The sequence below is a fragment of the Cheilinus undulatus genome, linkage group 23, assembly GCF_018320785.1.
Source record: "Cheilinus undulatus linkage group 23, ASM1832078v1, whole genome shotgun sequence".
In the NCBI taxonomy this organism is placed as follows: Eukaryota; Metazoa; Chordata; class Actinopteri; order Labriformes; family Labridae; genus Cheilinus; species Cheilinus undulatus.
This window is the reverse complement of record NC_054887.1, coordinates 6,672,630-6,690,182: the sequence shown is the minus strand read 5'-3', so window position 1 is coordinate 6,690,182 and position 17,553 is coordinate 6,672,630. Positions and strand designations below refer to the sequence as shown.

Genomic DNA, 17,553 nt, shown 5'->3' with positions numbered 1-17,553 from the left:
CAGGTCCCTCTGATGTAATGATGAGTGAAGTTTTAAGAATCGAGGTCACAGGATTTTTCTGTCTGTCTCAGCAGCTTCTAGGAAAATCCGATGTGTGGCGAAAGTGCAGGTGAATTTGGAGTCAAAGTGATGTTAAAACACAGTGACCAAAAGAAACACAACACCGGAAAGAGCACCGAAGAGCTCATGGGAATTTTGTTCGACTTTGTTCTTAAATTTGCTGACTGTGAAGATGTTTATAACAGAAAGAGAGCAAAAATAACACCCCAAAAAACTTTGCTGCCTTAACAGCCAGTGATGACATCTGAAATTGAGTGCATCGTCTTGTGGCACCCAATTTGGCACCGGCTGGGGCGCTTACAGGAGCTGGGTGGGGCGGGGGAGCGGGACGCACGAGTCCCCTTTCGCCCACCATCGAAACTGAGCGTCATGCCTCCGAGCTATGCAATTATTTTTGCACTGCGTCCAATATCAACTTGAGAGCAATGCAAATTATTTAAGACGCGCTTTTCAGGGCTCGCAATTATAATAATGATGATCTCAATTAGCGTTGCCATTGCCTCGGACTATTTAGCAGGCAATTTTGCAGCCTGGGGGCGAGGGTCTTCAAGGGAGCCGACACGCATCGTCAGGTCAGAAAAGAGTGGAGAGAGGAAGAAAGAGACAGAGAAGAGAGAGTCGACACTCTTAATCAATAAACTGGGAGACCGAGAGATATTTACCGCCCAATCCCGAAAGGGGACGCTTCATAAATTGACCTAATTGGTCAGAGTTGGAGATGAAATGAATGGTGCTAGGATGCACAGCTAATACAGAAGGGCAGGATGTTAGCCATTTGTCCTTTTATCATTGTGCTCTCATATACTGACAGCCATTCAAGGGTCATGGCATAATGTGGTCAGTGAATGTAGATGAAAAAAATAGTACTACCCTAATTTCTATGCTGTGCATTTGGAGTTAAAATGAGAAAACAGGGCGCTGGTTTAGCTAAGTTGGTAGAACATGTGCCCATTTACAGAGACTGAGAATGGATCGATTCCTATCATTGGCGTGGACTGGTCCAAGTCTTCCCCACTCTCTTTCCCCATATTTCCTGTCTCTCTCTTTAGGTATCCTATCAAAAACCAAAAAGAAAAGGCCAAAAGACATTCTCAAATGAGAAAACAGCTAGCATAGCTCAACTTAAAGCTTTAAAATAGAGGAAAACCTAGCCTAGCATTGCTCCCTCCACTTCAGAGCTTATTTAGATTATTAAGACAGCTGTAACGCAACATACCAAAGACCAATTTGCCACTTGTGCTCTTCTATAAACCAACTGTTAAATGTTAGCTTCAGAGTTCCTGTTCTGAGGGTATTAAGCAGAAACCAAGAGAAAGTTAGCAAGATTAGCTTAAAGCTTGACAACAGCTAGCATGGCTCTTTCCAAAGTTAACAAAATCTGTAAGCATCAGTGCAAATTTAGCACTTACTTGGATTATTTGGACAGCTAACAACACAGTGCTAAACACAAATAATAATCAAACCCCTCTTTGCTACTTAATCCTATTTATTCCCAATAAAAAACTTTGGTGTGCTAATTTATTAGCTGTAGAGTTCCTGGTTGATGGATAAAGAAAACACAGGAAAAAGTAAGCACAACTAAGCTTTGAGACTGAAACAGAGGAGAACAGCTAGCATGGCTATGTAGTTAACAGGTTAGCTCTTAATTGAATTATTTGGCAGACATTTGGCTTATAAAACAGTGCTTAACACAACAAAATCTGCAAACCCCAGTTTGCTGCTTAATCTTATATACTTCTGATGTGCCAGTTTGTTAGCTGTAGAGTTCCTGGTATTTGAATAGCAAAAGACTGGAGAAAGTAAGCACAGCTTAGCTTTAAGATCAAAGTTCGGGGGGTTGCAGCTAGCATGGCTATGTCAAAAATGAATGAAGTATTTAGGAATTAGTGCAGGTTAGCTAGCATTAACAACAGAGGCCTAAAGACAACACAAATTCTGAGACCCAATTAAGCATCTCTTCTGTGGGTTAATCTATTAGCTGTAGTTCCTGTAACAACCAGGAGAGAGTAGGTATAGGTTAGCTTGAACATTAGAAACATAAGGGAACAGTAAGCATGGCTCTGCTCAAATTTGAATCAAATCTCCAAGCATCACTGTCAATAAAGCTATAGAAAAACACATCTCTTAATACACCAAAATAATCAGACCCCAGTTTGCCACTTAATCTCATTTATTTCCAAAAAACCAAGATTTGGTGTGCTAATTTGTCAGCTGTAGAGTTCCTGGTCAATGAATATTTAGCAAAAGCCAGGAGAAGGTTAGCGTAGCTTAGCTTATAGCTTGATAACAACCAGGAAAAGCTAGCATGGCTCTGTCCAAAGCTGACAAAATTTTAAAGCATCAGCACCAATTTAGCTCTTATTTGGAGTATTTTTGCCAGCTAACAACACAGCGCTAAACACAACAAAATTTACAAACCACAGTATGATAGACCCTGGCCGATGGATATTTAGCAAAAGCTAGAAGAAAGTTAGCATAGCTTACCTTTGAGGTTAGAAACAGAGGACAACAGTTAGCATAGCGGGGTCCCAAAGTTAACAAAATCTGTCAGCATTAACAACATGACCTCCAGAAATCGGCTAGCATAAAATTAAAGTACTAAACAAAAAATCCCCAAGCCTGAACTTACAACATAACCCCCCCCACACACACAAAACAAACAAACAAACAAACAAACAAACAAAAAAGTGCTAATTTATTTCCCTTAGAGGCCATGATTCATGGCTATTGCAGGAGAAAGTTAGCTTTCGCTACGCTTTAAGATGGAAGACATAGTGAAACAATAAGTAGTTAGCAAAATCTGTAGCATTAGCTCTTATTTTAGCATGAATTTGATTCATGTGATCAACATTTAGCTAGAAATAACAAAACAGTGCTAATAACAGAACAAAAGTGGTCATTTGCTACTTGGTCTCTAAAAAAAGACATGATTTTGTGTGCTAACTTGTTAGCTTAAAAATTACTTGAAGGATAAGAGAAAGTTAGCATGGTTTTGCTTAACAGTTAGCATGGCTCCAAAGTTAACACAATCTGAAAGCGCCAGGGCCAATAATTTCTTTTTTAACCAGAATTTGGCTAGCTGTAACAACACAGTGCTAAGCAACACAGAATTGCAAGAACCCAAATACCTATTTAATCTTGTTTATTTTAAAAACTAAGACAAGGTGCTTATTTGTTCATATTGGAGTTACTAGTCATAGGGTCTTTAGCAAAAACCAGGTATCATAGCTTGGTAAAAGACTGAAACAGAGGGGAAACTAGCATGGCTCTTTCTAAAGTGATCAAAATCTGACCACATCAGTGCAAATTTTTCTCCTTTTAAAACTGTACGACCAGAATTTGTCTAGCGATAGCACAGTAATAAATGACAAAATCCCCAAACCACAAATCTCTGTGGCATCCTTCTTCTTGTCTAAATGACACAAGACTTAGTTTGTTTTTGCTAGTTTTATAGTTTCTCTTCTGTGGATTACATTTCTAACTTCTGTCCTGACAGCGATGACTTCTCAACTTGAGCAATGCCTGCCAAATTTTTAATAATATATATTTTTTCAGCTTTTTCTGCCTTTATTGATAGAGGAGGTGGACAGTGGATGGGGATGGGGGGGGGGCTTGAACCCAGGCCTCCTGTGTACATTGGTCATGACGTAACTAGTAGGCCATCTGCACACCAAACATGTTTTGAATCTCTATGTGATGCTAGACTAAGCTAAATCTCCACATTGTACCTTCATATTTACAACACAGCAGTGTTAATTTTGTCGACTAAAACTGTGACTAAAAGCACTCGACAACAGCCTTTTTTTCCATGACAAAAACTAGACTATGACTAACAAAAAAAGATCTGTGATGACTAAAACTGACAAAAACTAAGTTTAGTTTTCGTCAAGATGACTAGAAACTAGACTAAAATGTAATGTAGTTTTCGTCAGACATTCACAGTCTGATATTTCTCCACTGTGGGTAAATCTGTCAGAAACAAATGCAGCTGTATCTCTTCTGCCTCTCAGCTGTAGAAAGCAGGGACCCAGGTTTGGCAGAGTGCAGAGAACACACTACCATGACTTGGTACCAGATTTAGGCAAGAAAATAAATGTTCGGACTAAAAGTAAAGACTAAAATGCCAGAAATTTTTATGGGCTAAAGCTAGACTAAAATTTAGTTTTCGTCGACTAAAACTAGACTAAAACTGATAAGGGTAGAAATGACTAAAATATGGCTACAACTTAAAAGACATTTCATTTAAAGGCTAAAACTAAGACTAAAACTAAAATACCTGCCAAAGTTAACACTGCAACACAGACATAAAAGTCTACTTTTATCTACTTTCCTAACTCTTGGCAAGAAAAGGAAAATGCAAATTTCCCATATATCGATCAATTTTTGACACAGTTTTTCCCAGATAAACTCATATGTCAGTTTCTGTTTCCCAGCTGCTGTAGTGTGCTGCACTGCCACTGCATATTAGAGGGACTTGTTTCCCCCCACCATTCGTGTGGAAAAGGCTTGCACCAGCAGCTACCCTTTCTTTTATTCATCGTACTGTAAATAACTCCACTTTATGAAAAGCAGCCAGTGTGACTCACGGATACCTCTCTAACCACAACCCATTATTATTTCATGGCCTTTGAAAGAAGGGTCTATAGCAGGCGCTCTCACACTTTAATGTCGGAGCTGCCTCTGATGTTGTGTAGTACACAGCGGCCCTTGTTGCACTCCGTATGCGATCCCTCACTTGAATTCACAAACACTTCCAAGTGCATAAATAGCACGGAAGACGAGTGCCTCGCGAGCTAGCTAATGCTCCGGAACGCCATTGCTGAGGAGATAACAGGAGCCTGCCATGGCTGATGCCTGGGACTGTCATCTGGGGGGGGGGAGAAAGAGACAGAGAAGTGCGCCTTTTATGAAAAATGCTGTTGTTTTCTGACCCCTCATGGGACATCATATGGTAAGGAAAAAGAACATGCATCAGCGTTACGATTAAATGACCAGCGGACATGATTCAAAGGGTCCCACGATGTCCCTGAGCACCCTTTGGAACGTGTAGAAGGCTCTCGGCATACAGACGAGCTAATGGGCAACCCATTGGTCATGGTAGATTCAGTTTGAATCTCAATGAGGGTGTCAGTGTCTGGCTGCTCCATGACCGACAAGGTGTGGTAGGCCTGCTGGAGTTGATTTAGCCACACAGCCTGTCATAGCGTTTTAGCAGTCAACATCCATCAATCGAGAGGCTAAAAGGCATGTTTTTTTCCCCCCTGTTTGAAGTGTCAAAAGGAAACTGCCGTGTTGGAGATTGATGAAAAATGCAAGACGTTTGATGAAATTTCACATCATTGTTTTCCCTACATGAAGCAGAAACTTGATGGTAATAAGGTCATTTTTTTTAACACAAGCATGACAACAGATTTAATAATGTGGTCTGCGTCAAAACCACTTTTCCTAAGCAGAATCCAAAAGCCTTTAAAAAAGGTAGTGCTTCCGTGTATACTGGGACATGCTTGTGGTACATGAAAGCAGTGGGCTTGAATCATACAAAGGCTAAACCCATTACAGGTCCAGAGGGGTGGGCAATACAGTGCCTTCTTGTCCCGCTCTTCTAAACAAGACTCTAGGTGCTGCAAGCTGGAACAAAGCCTTGTAACATATACATTAAAATTTAATTGTTTTTTTTTTCCAAGCCCCTTTTCCTTCACATCTCTGAAGTAGCAGCTCCTAAAAGTGTAATGCCAGCTAGATTTTCATGGCTGTGCCTTTGTAGAATAAAAGATATATGTGTAACAGAGGAGACAGGGATAAAAAAAAATACTCTCTGATGCTGGAGGTAGACAGTTGCTTTTCAAATTCCAAGTTTTGGTCCTTTATTTTATTCAGCAGTGAAATGCCATGAATACAGAAAATAATAACGTCTGTTACAATTCTCAACCATGACCTTCTAATGTCAGAGAACCTTTAACGTATGGACACAGTACACAGTAATGAAAGTATCAAAAAAAGGATCTCAAAAGGAAATGAAACAAAAATAAAAAGTTTTCACCAATTACATAAACATATGTTTGCTACAGTCCCAATTTACTGTATACATAGGGGGATCATATTCCCAATTAGAGAAGGATAGCAGTAGAAAGGATACATGACTCAACTGCCAGACATAATGCTTCATAAAGTATGCACAGAGGTACAAGCAATAAATACACACATTAGGTTAAGCCTTACAGCTACGCAAAGCAGATGCAGAAAAAGCAGGTTTGCTATTCTTAGCGAGCAATGAGAGAGAAACAGTAAAAATTCAGGTAAGTCAGAAAAGAAACACTGAGATTTTTTTTCCTCTTAGAAAAAAGTCTGGTAAATTTTATGGGTCCACCAACATTTTTTTTTACATAAGTATGCACAGTTATCAAAATACAGACAAAATCAACCCAGAAAATCCAGACAATCCTAAAATCTAGTGGAGGAGCAGATCGCAGTTCTGGAGGTCTTTCTGGTATTATGTGCAAGCAACTATTTTAGACATTTTTTTACTTAATTTATACAAAACCCATGCAAATCTACAGGTAATATGCATTCTGTGGCTGACAGGTTTTATCCCTCCCAAAACAGTATATCTGAGGTAATGCACTCCGATGCATTGTACGGCCATCTTTCTGATGATTTTTATTATATTCTTTTATTGGTTCTTGTTTCCAGTCCACCAAATGATTTTTAGACATGCATTTTAAACACAATAGTCCCTTACAGGTAATCTATACATTATCATTCTACAAATGTTTGAGGACAACCTATTACAATGCAAATCTTTCAGGGAATGTAAACGTTGGTTCGAGCCACGTCCTATGAGACAAGCGTAGGAAAGTGTAACAGCTCCTGTGGCGTTCCTAAAACTCGTGCAATCTGTCAGAATTGTTCGGAAATTTGTTGTGCAGAGGTAGAAGCTTTCCAAAGCCTTTTTGGGTAAGTGGGAGAACCCTTTTTTTTTTTTTTTTTCTTTTTCTTTTTTTTGAAAGACGCAGCGTCCTTTTTATTTGGTGTGATAAGATTATTAAGAACATGGTCTTCAAGTGCTGACTCCAGCTAAGTATTGAAGGGATAAGCTTTGTTCCTGGGCCCAGTACCCTCTTGACTTATGTGTATTTTACATGCCGTGTGTTTTGTACAGTACTGCACGTGTTTGCGTGTTAGCCTTAGCAACACTAGGAAACACAGTGTTTGCACTTCGGTCGGTTGTTACAGCACAAGCCACTCTTCGAAAGTTAGCTCGGGGTCCGTGCGCGCGGTTGCTTTAGCATCTCTTTATCCCATACAAGAGGAGGCAGAATTTTGTGTAACTTTGGTTTACTGAAAACAGAAGTGACCATTAAAGCAACAACACTTTTCTAGATGACATTAGCAGTGGGGGAAATGGAATGACGACTACTCTTTAGTTTCTGTAAACACCAGGTGTGTTATAAAAAGCTGGCTACCTTTACAGAGCACATCCGTGTTGTAGCGTTAAAGTTTGAAGCACATGATGAGTGATGAGTTAAAGCAAATATCACCTAGAAAAGGCTAACCTTCCATATCCTTTTCCTCAATGGCTATTTATTATTTGCTTCTCCTGGTGACCAAGCCACATCATTTCAACTTGTTATCATGAATTATTTGGCTTTACTAGATATTTTTCATGTTTGGTTAGCGATGTTTTCAGTTTTTGACGCGGCTCGGAAAAAAAAACAAAACAAAACAAAACAAAAAAACATTATTCTGACAGTCCCACTTTGACAATACATAAAATTAAAACCCCTACAAAATAAAAGCAATGATGTGTGATGTTTAACAAAATAAATTTCACAATAACACAATGTTTCTGCACTTCCATTGAATACACAAATGTCTTGTTTTGGTCATAATCCACTTTAACAGTTAGCTGCTCTCTACCAGGCAAATCACCAGCACAAAAATGACTGCAGATCAAATATCACATCACCTTTTTTACCTACAGTACGTCTGGCAGAAAAATCCCCAAAGTGGACGCTCTAAGAGTTCTCAAATTACACATCAAAATCAGCATTTCCTTCCCCTTCTCTCTTAACTCGTGATCATCTTTGTATAGGGCTTAAATGAAACAATCCCAGAGGTTTTTCGAAGGTAGTTTGTGGAACAAAAGCTTCTCTTTGTTACTAGTTTAAAGTGGCAGAAGACCAAGAGGAGTTTGGTGCCTTCTGTCTATAAGCTATTGGCCATTGCTAGTGTTGGCTTTGGTTTCTAGCTGTTGCCTGTGACTGTTTGCAGGTAGACAAAGCTTTCGAACGAGGAGGTAAAAGAGAACAGCAAGAAGGAAAATTATGCAGAAATGCATTTGTTTTGTAAATGGTGCTTTACACAAACTTGTCCCAACTGAATTTCCAGTTTTTCACTTTTAATCACAAACAGATAATAGACTGGAAGTCAACCTTTTTTTCTGTTTTTTTTTTTCTTCTTTTTTTCTGGACAGCTGCAACAACAGTCTTGGTACCACATTTCCGTCTCTGGTGCGATTCAGGGAATGGCATTTACAGTTGGTGGTGTCAAAAAAATATTTCTGAAATTAAAAGATGGTAAAAAAAAAAAAAAGAGCTAAAAATAATATACTGGTTTTTATAATAGTAGCAACATACAGGCAGTGACACAAACTTCTGAGACTACTCCTGTGCAAATGATAACAGAGCAACAACTTGAATTGAACCAGCAATTGTCTCTAGACGTTAACAACTACTGGGGGGGAAGGGTTGGATTATTCACAAACATAAAACGTCTTCCTTTTTGGCAGTATATGAGGCCGCTAGCTTTCAACAGAACACGACTTGCTCATTTGTTTTAGGTTATTTTTCCCCATCCATGAGTCCATCATCCTTGTACTGTACGTGGCCACGCCATCTCAAAAGAAATAGGTCTCAAGGAGTTGTTTTTTTTAATCAGACATCTCATGCCTGTCATGTTCGAGGGGGATCCCAAAGGGCTGCAACAAAGAGTTCCTTTGGACCGGTCTCCATCCGGATGCATGCTCAATAAATAGTCCCAGTGGTGAGAGAGACAAGAGAGAGAGTCAGCTGTGGTTTTGCTTGGATTGTGGAGTGGTTCTTTTTTTTTTTTTCTAGTCTGTGTGAGAGAAACAGTGCGGCGGGGCGGAGGGATACGTCGACCAGAAGCTGTATCCTAGTCACTCCAGGTCTTCTGATAAGTTCCCTTCCTCCAGCTCCCGGTCGTCGTCCAGCTCCGGACTGTGATTGGCTGTCGTCACCAGTGACATCGGACAGTCGTCGTCGTCCATGTTGAGTGGCTCCTCCTTCACGTGAACGGGCGGCCTGTGACACGAAGACAGTGGTGAGAAATGTTAGACCTGTAAGTGCTATATCACTACATTCCTCAGCTAATCACACACTTCTTTCCTTTCACTGGTACTTTTTTGACTTTTTCCCATTGCTTTACATGGGGTTTCGCTTTTTAACCCCCTGAGCCCTTTGCTATTTTTAGCCCTTTTGTCTCACCTGGACTTATTGTCTTAAAAAGCTTCTAAAACATCAACCCTGTGGTGAACCATCAAGATCTAACGTCCTGTCCTGGACTTTTAGAATATGTGTGCTGCGGTAATGTTGCTTGAATTAAAAAAACAAACAAACAAAAAAAACAGAATGGGACTTTAAAACCAAAAGAAAAAAACAGAAATTTGACCTTGAAGATTTTTATGTGTGACCAGGGCTGCCCATAGAATTACCCCCCCACCCCAAAAAATAACCCCAAAAAACCTATTAATGATATCAATGCATGTGTTGAATATGTAAGACTGGTGTTATATTTGGCTGACAGCTAACTTATTGTAGTGCTGAAAAATTAATCAAACTATAAGTGGGATTTGATGTCGGACCTATTTATTTGTGCAACTTTTTAACCGCTTTTCAACTCTTTTCCCACCCATTTTCATGACTTCTTTTGCCATTTCCAGCCCATGTTGGCTGTTTGTTGACCTTTTTCACCAATTTCAACCAGTTTTAAGGCTTTTGTCACTTTTAACCAATTTAAGCCACATGTTTTTGGCATTTATATCAAAACTGTTGTTGTTTTCTGCCCATTTTGGTTGCTTTTTCAACAATAATTGCCATTTTTTGCACATTTGCCAATTTTTCCACTGCTTTGCCACTTTATTGCCACCCTTTTGCACCTTCTGGGCATTTATATCCCTTTTTAGCCACTTTTCAGCCATTCTGATTGCTTATCACTCTTTTTTAGCCACTTTTTGCCCATGTTTGCCTCCTGTTGTTTTGCCAGTTTTACCCATTTTTGATGTTTACCATTTTACCACTTTTTTTGGGATTTATATCTCATTTAGTATCTTTAGCCCATTTTGGTTGCTTTCACTCAGTTTAGCCCCTTTTTGCCCATGTTTCCCCATTCTTTTTCCAGTTTTAACTCATTTTTGCTGCTTTTTGGCCATTTCACCACTTTTTGCCAATTTTTCCCTCTAACACAATTATACAATTATTTTCCATGAAAATTTTCTCAGATTTTTCCATTTTATTTTCTGGCATCCTGACATTTGTGCTCATTATGGCCAAGCTTTAAAGTCTTACATAACTTTCCAAGTGGTTTAGTTCAGTGTGCCTAACCACATTTTTAACTTTACCTATACAAAGATAAATCTGTTTTAACAAAAGGGGTTTACATTTTGAAAAGGCTATATTTGTACTACAGAAAAAATAAAGAAAATTCATGTTTTGTTGCTTTATTAGAGTGGTTATTATTCAGGAGAGAACACGAAACATTGTTCCCACAGCTTTACTTTACAGTAAACCAGGATTTTGCTGACCTCCTTGGACCCCCAGCTTGGCTGGACTCCCGAAAACTTTCTCTTTTATGTTCCCCTTATGGGTGGCCTTGTGTTTGACATGCAGCAAAAATATAATGACTAGGAATTATTTTTTTGGGCATGAACTTGTTCTCCCATCTCTCTGGGCCTATAAAGTGAAAAAAGTATTCATTCTGTGAGAGAAAATCTTCGATATATTAATATATTTACGAAAAAGTCCTTGCACTTTTAGTGCTAGCTTTGTTTGAGGCAGTTCCTGTTTGCAGTGATAACTTTAGAACCCTAAATCATAGCCATTTTCTTTTTGTCCCTCTGGAAGCCCTACATTTTGCCATTCTAATGAAGCTATCCATGCCTTCAGAGCCTGGAACTTGGATGACTTTTTAGGGTCTTTAAAGACTAAATTCACACCAATAACTCTGATATTAAACGTATGTTTTTTAATCCATTTTTAAAACCATTTTTGATAGTTTTTTTCCACTAGCTTAGCATTAGCCACCATCTTTTACTGTGAATATTCTTAAGTTTGTACTAATAAAAAGTCTCAGTTGTTATTGTTTTTTTGTCTTTATAGTTCCATAACTTTTTAAAATATAAGTGACATTTCTGCAGCACACATATTCTTGAAGCCCAGGTTGTCTGTAAAAGAATGATGCGTAGAGGCTGACTGTGCACCACAGGGTGGGTGTTTTAGAAGCTTTTTAGGACAAAAAGTCCAGATGAAAAAAAAAAAAAGGTTAAAAACATCTTCGGACTCAGAGGGTTAAATCCACATTTGAAGAACTTTCATGTCTTTCATGCAGCTAGAGCACTTTGCAGCTTTGTTTTTAAAAGTGCAACATAAATAAAGTTGTTATCACTTTAAATAATGTACAAAAAAGAGAAGGGCTGTCTGGTCTTTTTCCTCTCTCCTGTGCAGAATACAGAGTGTGCTGTTCAGCTGCCAGATAAATATTTTGTTGTATCAAAAAAAAAAGGCCATTACATGCCTTATCTAGCAGAGCAACAACCATGTTGTTTGCGAGACGCTAATTCGACATGATGCCTCACGTCTACTGTAAGTAAGCGCATGAAAATTGCATGAAAAAACACGGCCCCTGTAAGGCCGATAAGCTGTGATGTTCCAGACATGTTTGGCATTTAAAAGTTTACTGATGACACCAGGTTGAAATACATGAAAAAGGAAAAAGCGGAGGGGGGAAAAAAACAGGCCACATGATAAATAATGGAGAATTTCTCATCCCTGAGCCCCCTGGAGCAAAGGCAGAGGAGAGGCTTTTTTATCTAGTTAATAGAAAGCGCAGCCACTCGTTAATATGCAGGGGCTGTGCGTGTCGCTCCTCAAGAGGAAAAACCGGCAGCTAGGTTCTGCCATTAATCAACTTCAGCCCCGGCAGTTCGCTCGGACACCATGATACATGTTTTTAACTCTAAATGGATGAATATCTTTAGCCGCTGTCAATAAGTGCTGGGCAGGAAGCAGCCGTGGCGCTGGGAGCGGGACGTCTCCCCCTTCAGAACAACAGAAGAGTGGGTGGAGATAAAAAAAAGAAAGAGTTGGGCGACTAACAAGAATAATAATGCTGTCACACACAAACAAGGCATAACATGATCCGGGGGCCCGAGTCGGGGAGAGGGGTTTGTGCCACGATGATAAATCTGACAAAACCTAATTATTTCTGACACATCGGATGCATCAGAAAATCCCCGTAGACTTTGAAAGAGGAGAGCAAGGGGGGAGAGAGAGGGAGACTTATCAAGTGGTAGTATGTTAGGACTCGTCTCGGAGCCGCTCTCCTGGGCTGCCTTCATCACTGGGAGAGGAGGAGGAGGGGGAGGGGGGAGCGGGGCGCGGTGGCTTTGAATTTGAAAAGAATTTTAAAAGGTACAGATGACTTTAATATTCAGAGGCAAATACTGTAAATTAATATTCTGATGTGGTGGGATGAAGAGAGGAGGCTGATCTTAGCAGGATGCAAGCAGAGAGATGAATATTTCTGTTTCTGCCCCCAAGATTCACGCAGGCAGAGAGAGGAGAGGAAGAAAAACAGCTCGGTCAGAGGTTACAGACACAGAAAAACACTAATTATGCTCCCTCGTAGCAGCAGTTTATCAAAAAGTGAGTTTAGATCTGCTGTTGTTTGGTAGAATATTATCCAGACTGTGCAGATTTTTAATCTGTAATTCTACTCAGTGAAATCCAACAGATTTGAAATGGATTTAGAGGCTCATGCTATGCTAAACGCCCTGGTTAATTTGATTTAAAGATAATACATTTGTAAAGATCAGATCAGACATTTATGAGACAAAACTGGAAGCTGTTATCTGTATTGTCTCTGTTTTTTATTGTCATTGTAAGATGGAAATATTTCTGGTTGGGGCTGAAGTTTGGCCCACAGAGGTCCAGAGTGATTCTTTTTAAGAGAATACAAAAAAAAAATTGATGTAAAATCCCTAAATAAAGCCTGTAGTTATTACATTTGTTATATCAGTTTTCTACTTTGCTATGGCTTTAAAGTTAAACCAGTTTACTCAAAAATGATCCCACGTTCAGCCTCTATAGTCAACTTTTCAAGAAGTACTTATGGTTTTTTGCCAATTTGCTGTTTTTTGATACATATATTGGGGCTTTTTATGCCTTAATTTTTGACTAAGAGGAGGACAAACAGGGATGAGAGAGTAGGGGAGGGACATGCAGGGGAAAAGCCACAGGCCAGACTTGAACCTGGCTGCCAGGGGTCCAAGCACCCCCAGAGAGGGCAGCAAAGATCCCAGGGGAGCACAGGACCCTGTCTGCTCTGACGTGGTCAAATTAAGATGTACATTTTTTAAAAATCATTGTAAGAAACATAATGTACAATGGTATATAAGGGCCACCCTAAAATATAAAAAAAATAAAAGGATCCATTAATTTTTTGGAAATTTTAAGGGGAAATTTTTGAGATTATAAATTCAACATTTACAAGAAAACAAACGCAGAATTTCAGTGCTTGAACAGTTGGAAATTTATGAGAAAATCTAGAAAAAAATCAAGTTTAAATGGTCTTCAATTTTGATGTTAAAATCTCAAACATTTCAAGTTTTTAAACTCTCACATTTTCCACATTAAGTAAAAAATCGTCAAAAAACAAACTGAAAAAAAGTGGCTGGATTTTTGATTTTATTTTTTTCCCAACTTTATAATTGCATCAAATAAAAGTTGTGATTCTCGGCTTTGGAAGTAAAAAAATGTCAGTTTTTTTTCTCGTAAATTTTTGAAGTTTTAAACTTGAGGATTTTTCCTTGAAAATGAACAGATCCTCTCCTGGGGGTTTTTAGCTTTCCTTAGAAATGAGTAGGGAGGGCATTTAGGTAAAAAGGTTGGGAACCAGTGCACTAGGCCATCTTCACCTTCCAAATCAACTTTTTCAGTTGCATGTAAACATTTCTGGTGAATGGTGTGGAGGTTCTCTGGTGTGCCTTCAGGAAAGTCTAGGTGTGCTTTGGGAATTTGTTCAACCATGTGTGATTACTTAGACTTTACAGCAACTCAAGATTCTTTAACATATGTTTGCACATAAATGTTTCGATCCTATCACTATTTAAGATAACCACTGTTATGATAATATCCTTTGAAAACTTGCAGTATCATAAAGTATCAAAATATTGGTCAACCTCTTAGAAAGCTACAGCTCTTAGGTGGTATTCCTGTTATTTCTAACTACATGTGTTGGATAATTTGGTGTAAAAGTGCCTGACAACAGGTGCATAAAGGTTTGGATTTGCTACAGCAGACTGCTTTAATCAACAACAGTGAGTAAGTTAGATTTAGATTAAATATATGCTGCAAAAACACATTTCAGGGCGTATCTGTGTGCCTCAGTTGTTCCCAAGGGCCTATGATATCTGCACCCCCCAATACAAGCCAATTTTATCCAAAATGATCCCATGTTAAGTCTCTCTGTTCACCTTTTGCTGCATTTTTAACAATTCAATTATCGGTTACATTTATTTTTCATGTGGTTATCTTGTCATAACCTCATGCAAGTGCAGATTTAGCATCACACATTTTAAAAAGTAGATAAAAATGACTATTTCTTACACATTTTCTTAGGTCATCGGTTCAAAATATGGGGTCCAGGGCCACCTTAAGGGGGCACCAGAGATGTCAGGGAAGGTGCAAGGTCATTAAAATTACTTATACTCACTAAAATCATAATAAAACACTTGTGGACTGTTCATGCAGAGGTCTCTATGTGAGGACACCTTTCTGTGAGGCTATCGTGTTTAGATTTGAGCAATAATACGTTAAAATTTGATGTTATTTTTAAACATCTATGTAGCATCTTTTGTTTGTGTGGGTCCTCTGTTCTGCTACAATAAAGGTAAGGGGGGCTCAAATGAAAAGATTGGGAACCACTGTCTTAGAGGATGTTCTCCTGCGCCTGCCTGTCCATGACACAGATCAGCTGATGTCCTGAATGAGTGTCCAAAGGCCTCCTTTATAAATAAAGAGCATTTTACTGTGTTTCTGTGTCTTTAAGGAAAAACATGCACCTGGAAATCATGCAGCGCTTCTTTCACGGACCTGACACTTTATTAAAATATGTGAAGGAGCCATTTAGTGCTTAATGGCTAGCTGCCATTATTGAGTCACTCAGGAGTAAACGCCGGACTTTGCGGCGTAATAAATACTCGTGCACGTTCAAGATCGCACGTTTGTGTGCTTGTTAAGATGCCTGCTCTCACATCAGATGGAGATTAGCAGCAGCAATCATGCAGAGGTATGTCAGGGATGCAAATAAGGTCATTAGTCCGTGGGGGTCTGATGCTGGGTGGAGGTGGAGGACTTAGTAGTACACTCCTATGTATGATTCATTAAGGGACAATGAAATGGTTGATATTTTGAGCTTTTATTTGCTTTTCCTGGTGAAGTTTTTGACTGTGATAAATATTTAACTCCACTAGTTTTCATTCTGTGCAAAGTTGCTAATTTGCTTGCGTTGGGAAACCTAATTTTACAGCTGCAGTTTTGGTTTTCTTTTAAGAATACCCCTTAGGGTGTACATGAGCGTATTGCACATGCATCCACACAAGCGGATACACACTCACACACCCCGGCATGGCCTGGGGCGATCTGGTTTGCGGTTAAGCAGTTAGCATTAACCTCCAGACGTTGCGTGGTAAAGGAGGGGGTCGGTCTAATTGTTGGATCGACTTGTTTTCTGCTGATGGGGTCCTCTCCTGAGAAAGGCCTTCAAGGTGATGTGCTATTTAGTTTAGCGCTACAAGCCACTCCATTATTTAAACAACACGCTGGAAAAGCCGGTCGTGAAAAACACATTTCTTCCATTTTGAGGTTGTCGTTGGGGGGGGGGGGGTGTAAAGGCAGGCGGCGGATGGATGAATGCGTCTCGTCCTCTGGTGTCAGGGCGGCGTGGCCAGAGAGAAGAGAAAGCAAGCGAAAGGAAGTCAATGCTGTCCGGTTGCTAAAAGTTAAATGAGCTGGGGGAGTGGGAACACTGGGATTCTGTCTCAGGCTGGCTGGATTTTGCTCCACTTAACACCCTATTTCAGCACAGGGTAAACACGTCCAGAGAGATTAATGTATGGACGTCTGGTGGAGCCTCCCAAACACTCTTTTCTTCTCTGAGTGCATCCTTTATCCATTACAAGAGCGGTAAGCTAATGTCGCATGATCTTGCACCACAAGTTTTGATGGACAGCAGATGAGAGCGTGTGATTTCTGCTCCAGACGTTCCTGAAACTCACACCATCAATTTTTCAAAAACAGCCACTTTCTCTCAGAGTTCCATTAAAAACAGAGATGAGGAAGGGAGAGATTTTTAGGGTAATTAATGCCACACTTGCTTAATATTAATAGGAACAGTCTTGCATAAAATATGGCAGCTAAACCCCCATAATGCAGACGGTGGTGTAATTAAAAGGCGAATGTGTAATAGAGCCTATTTATAGACGGAGAACTAAGTGTTATCAAAATGTCCGGCTCACCTCACACACAGAGAAAAGTGTGCTTATGATATGATACGTGCTAGAGAGTGAACCTTGCCCTGGGGTCATGACAAACTGAAGAACATTCCGGTACTGAGGGTTAAATATCAGGCAATTAAACTAACAAAGGGCACAAGAACAGCGAGTGGATTCAGTGTAAGAGTGGAGGGGGAGGAACGCGTACAAGCATTCACAGAGAGGAGCTCATAAAAATGTGAGATGTGTGAGTCTGTGTGTGACACAATTATCTCTCAAATAGTGCGGTGAGAGAGCAGGAAGGGATTCTGGGTAACAGGATAATGAGTTCACTTTGATGGAGGTCAGTGGGCTGCACGGATAGAGCGTTCAAGTTTGGGTAAAGGCTCATTCAGATGCATTTTAGAGCAAGATTTTTCTTCAGTTTTTCATTTTACCCAACAATAAAGTGAATTTTTTTAAGATTCAGGTGCAGCTTCACACTACTGTTTTGTCAAATTAGAACCAACGATATGTTTTTTACATAAGGAAGAGGCTTTTCATTAGATGTATGAATAAATATGTCCTTTTTCAGAAGGCCTATTACATTTTTGCAGCATATTTTGTTTAACTGATTTTATAAAACAATCAAAATAAGGTGTCGTATCTAAAAGAGGGCACTATTTATCATGTCATTATGACTTTCATGCTTGTGTTAAAGGTAC

At 39.5% G+C, this 17,553-nt stretch overlaps 1 protein-coding gene across 5 annotated transcripts in view; it reads right to left on the bottom strand.

Annotated features, from left to right (window-relative positions):
* Window positions 1-5,909: 5,909 nt before the first annotated feature.
* Window positions 5,910-17,553, bottom strand: part of foxp2 (forkhead box P2) — a 160,275-nt gene continuing 148,631 nt past the window's right edge. For all 5 annotated transcript variants that reach the window (XM_041780762.1, XM_041780764.1, XM_041780765.1 and 2 more), the window contains one exon: window positions 5,910-9,383. In XM_041780762.1, coding sequence (XP_041636696.1) covers window positions 9,239-9,383 — 145 coding nt within the window. In that variant the 3' untranslated portion in view covers window positions 5,910-9,238. The remainder of the gene's footprint in view (window positions 9,384-17,553) is intronic.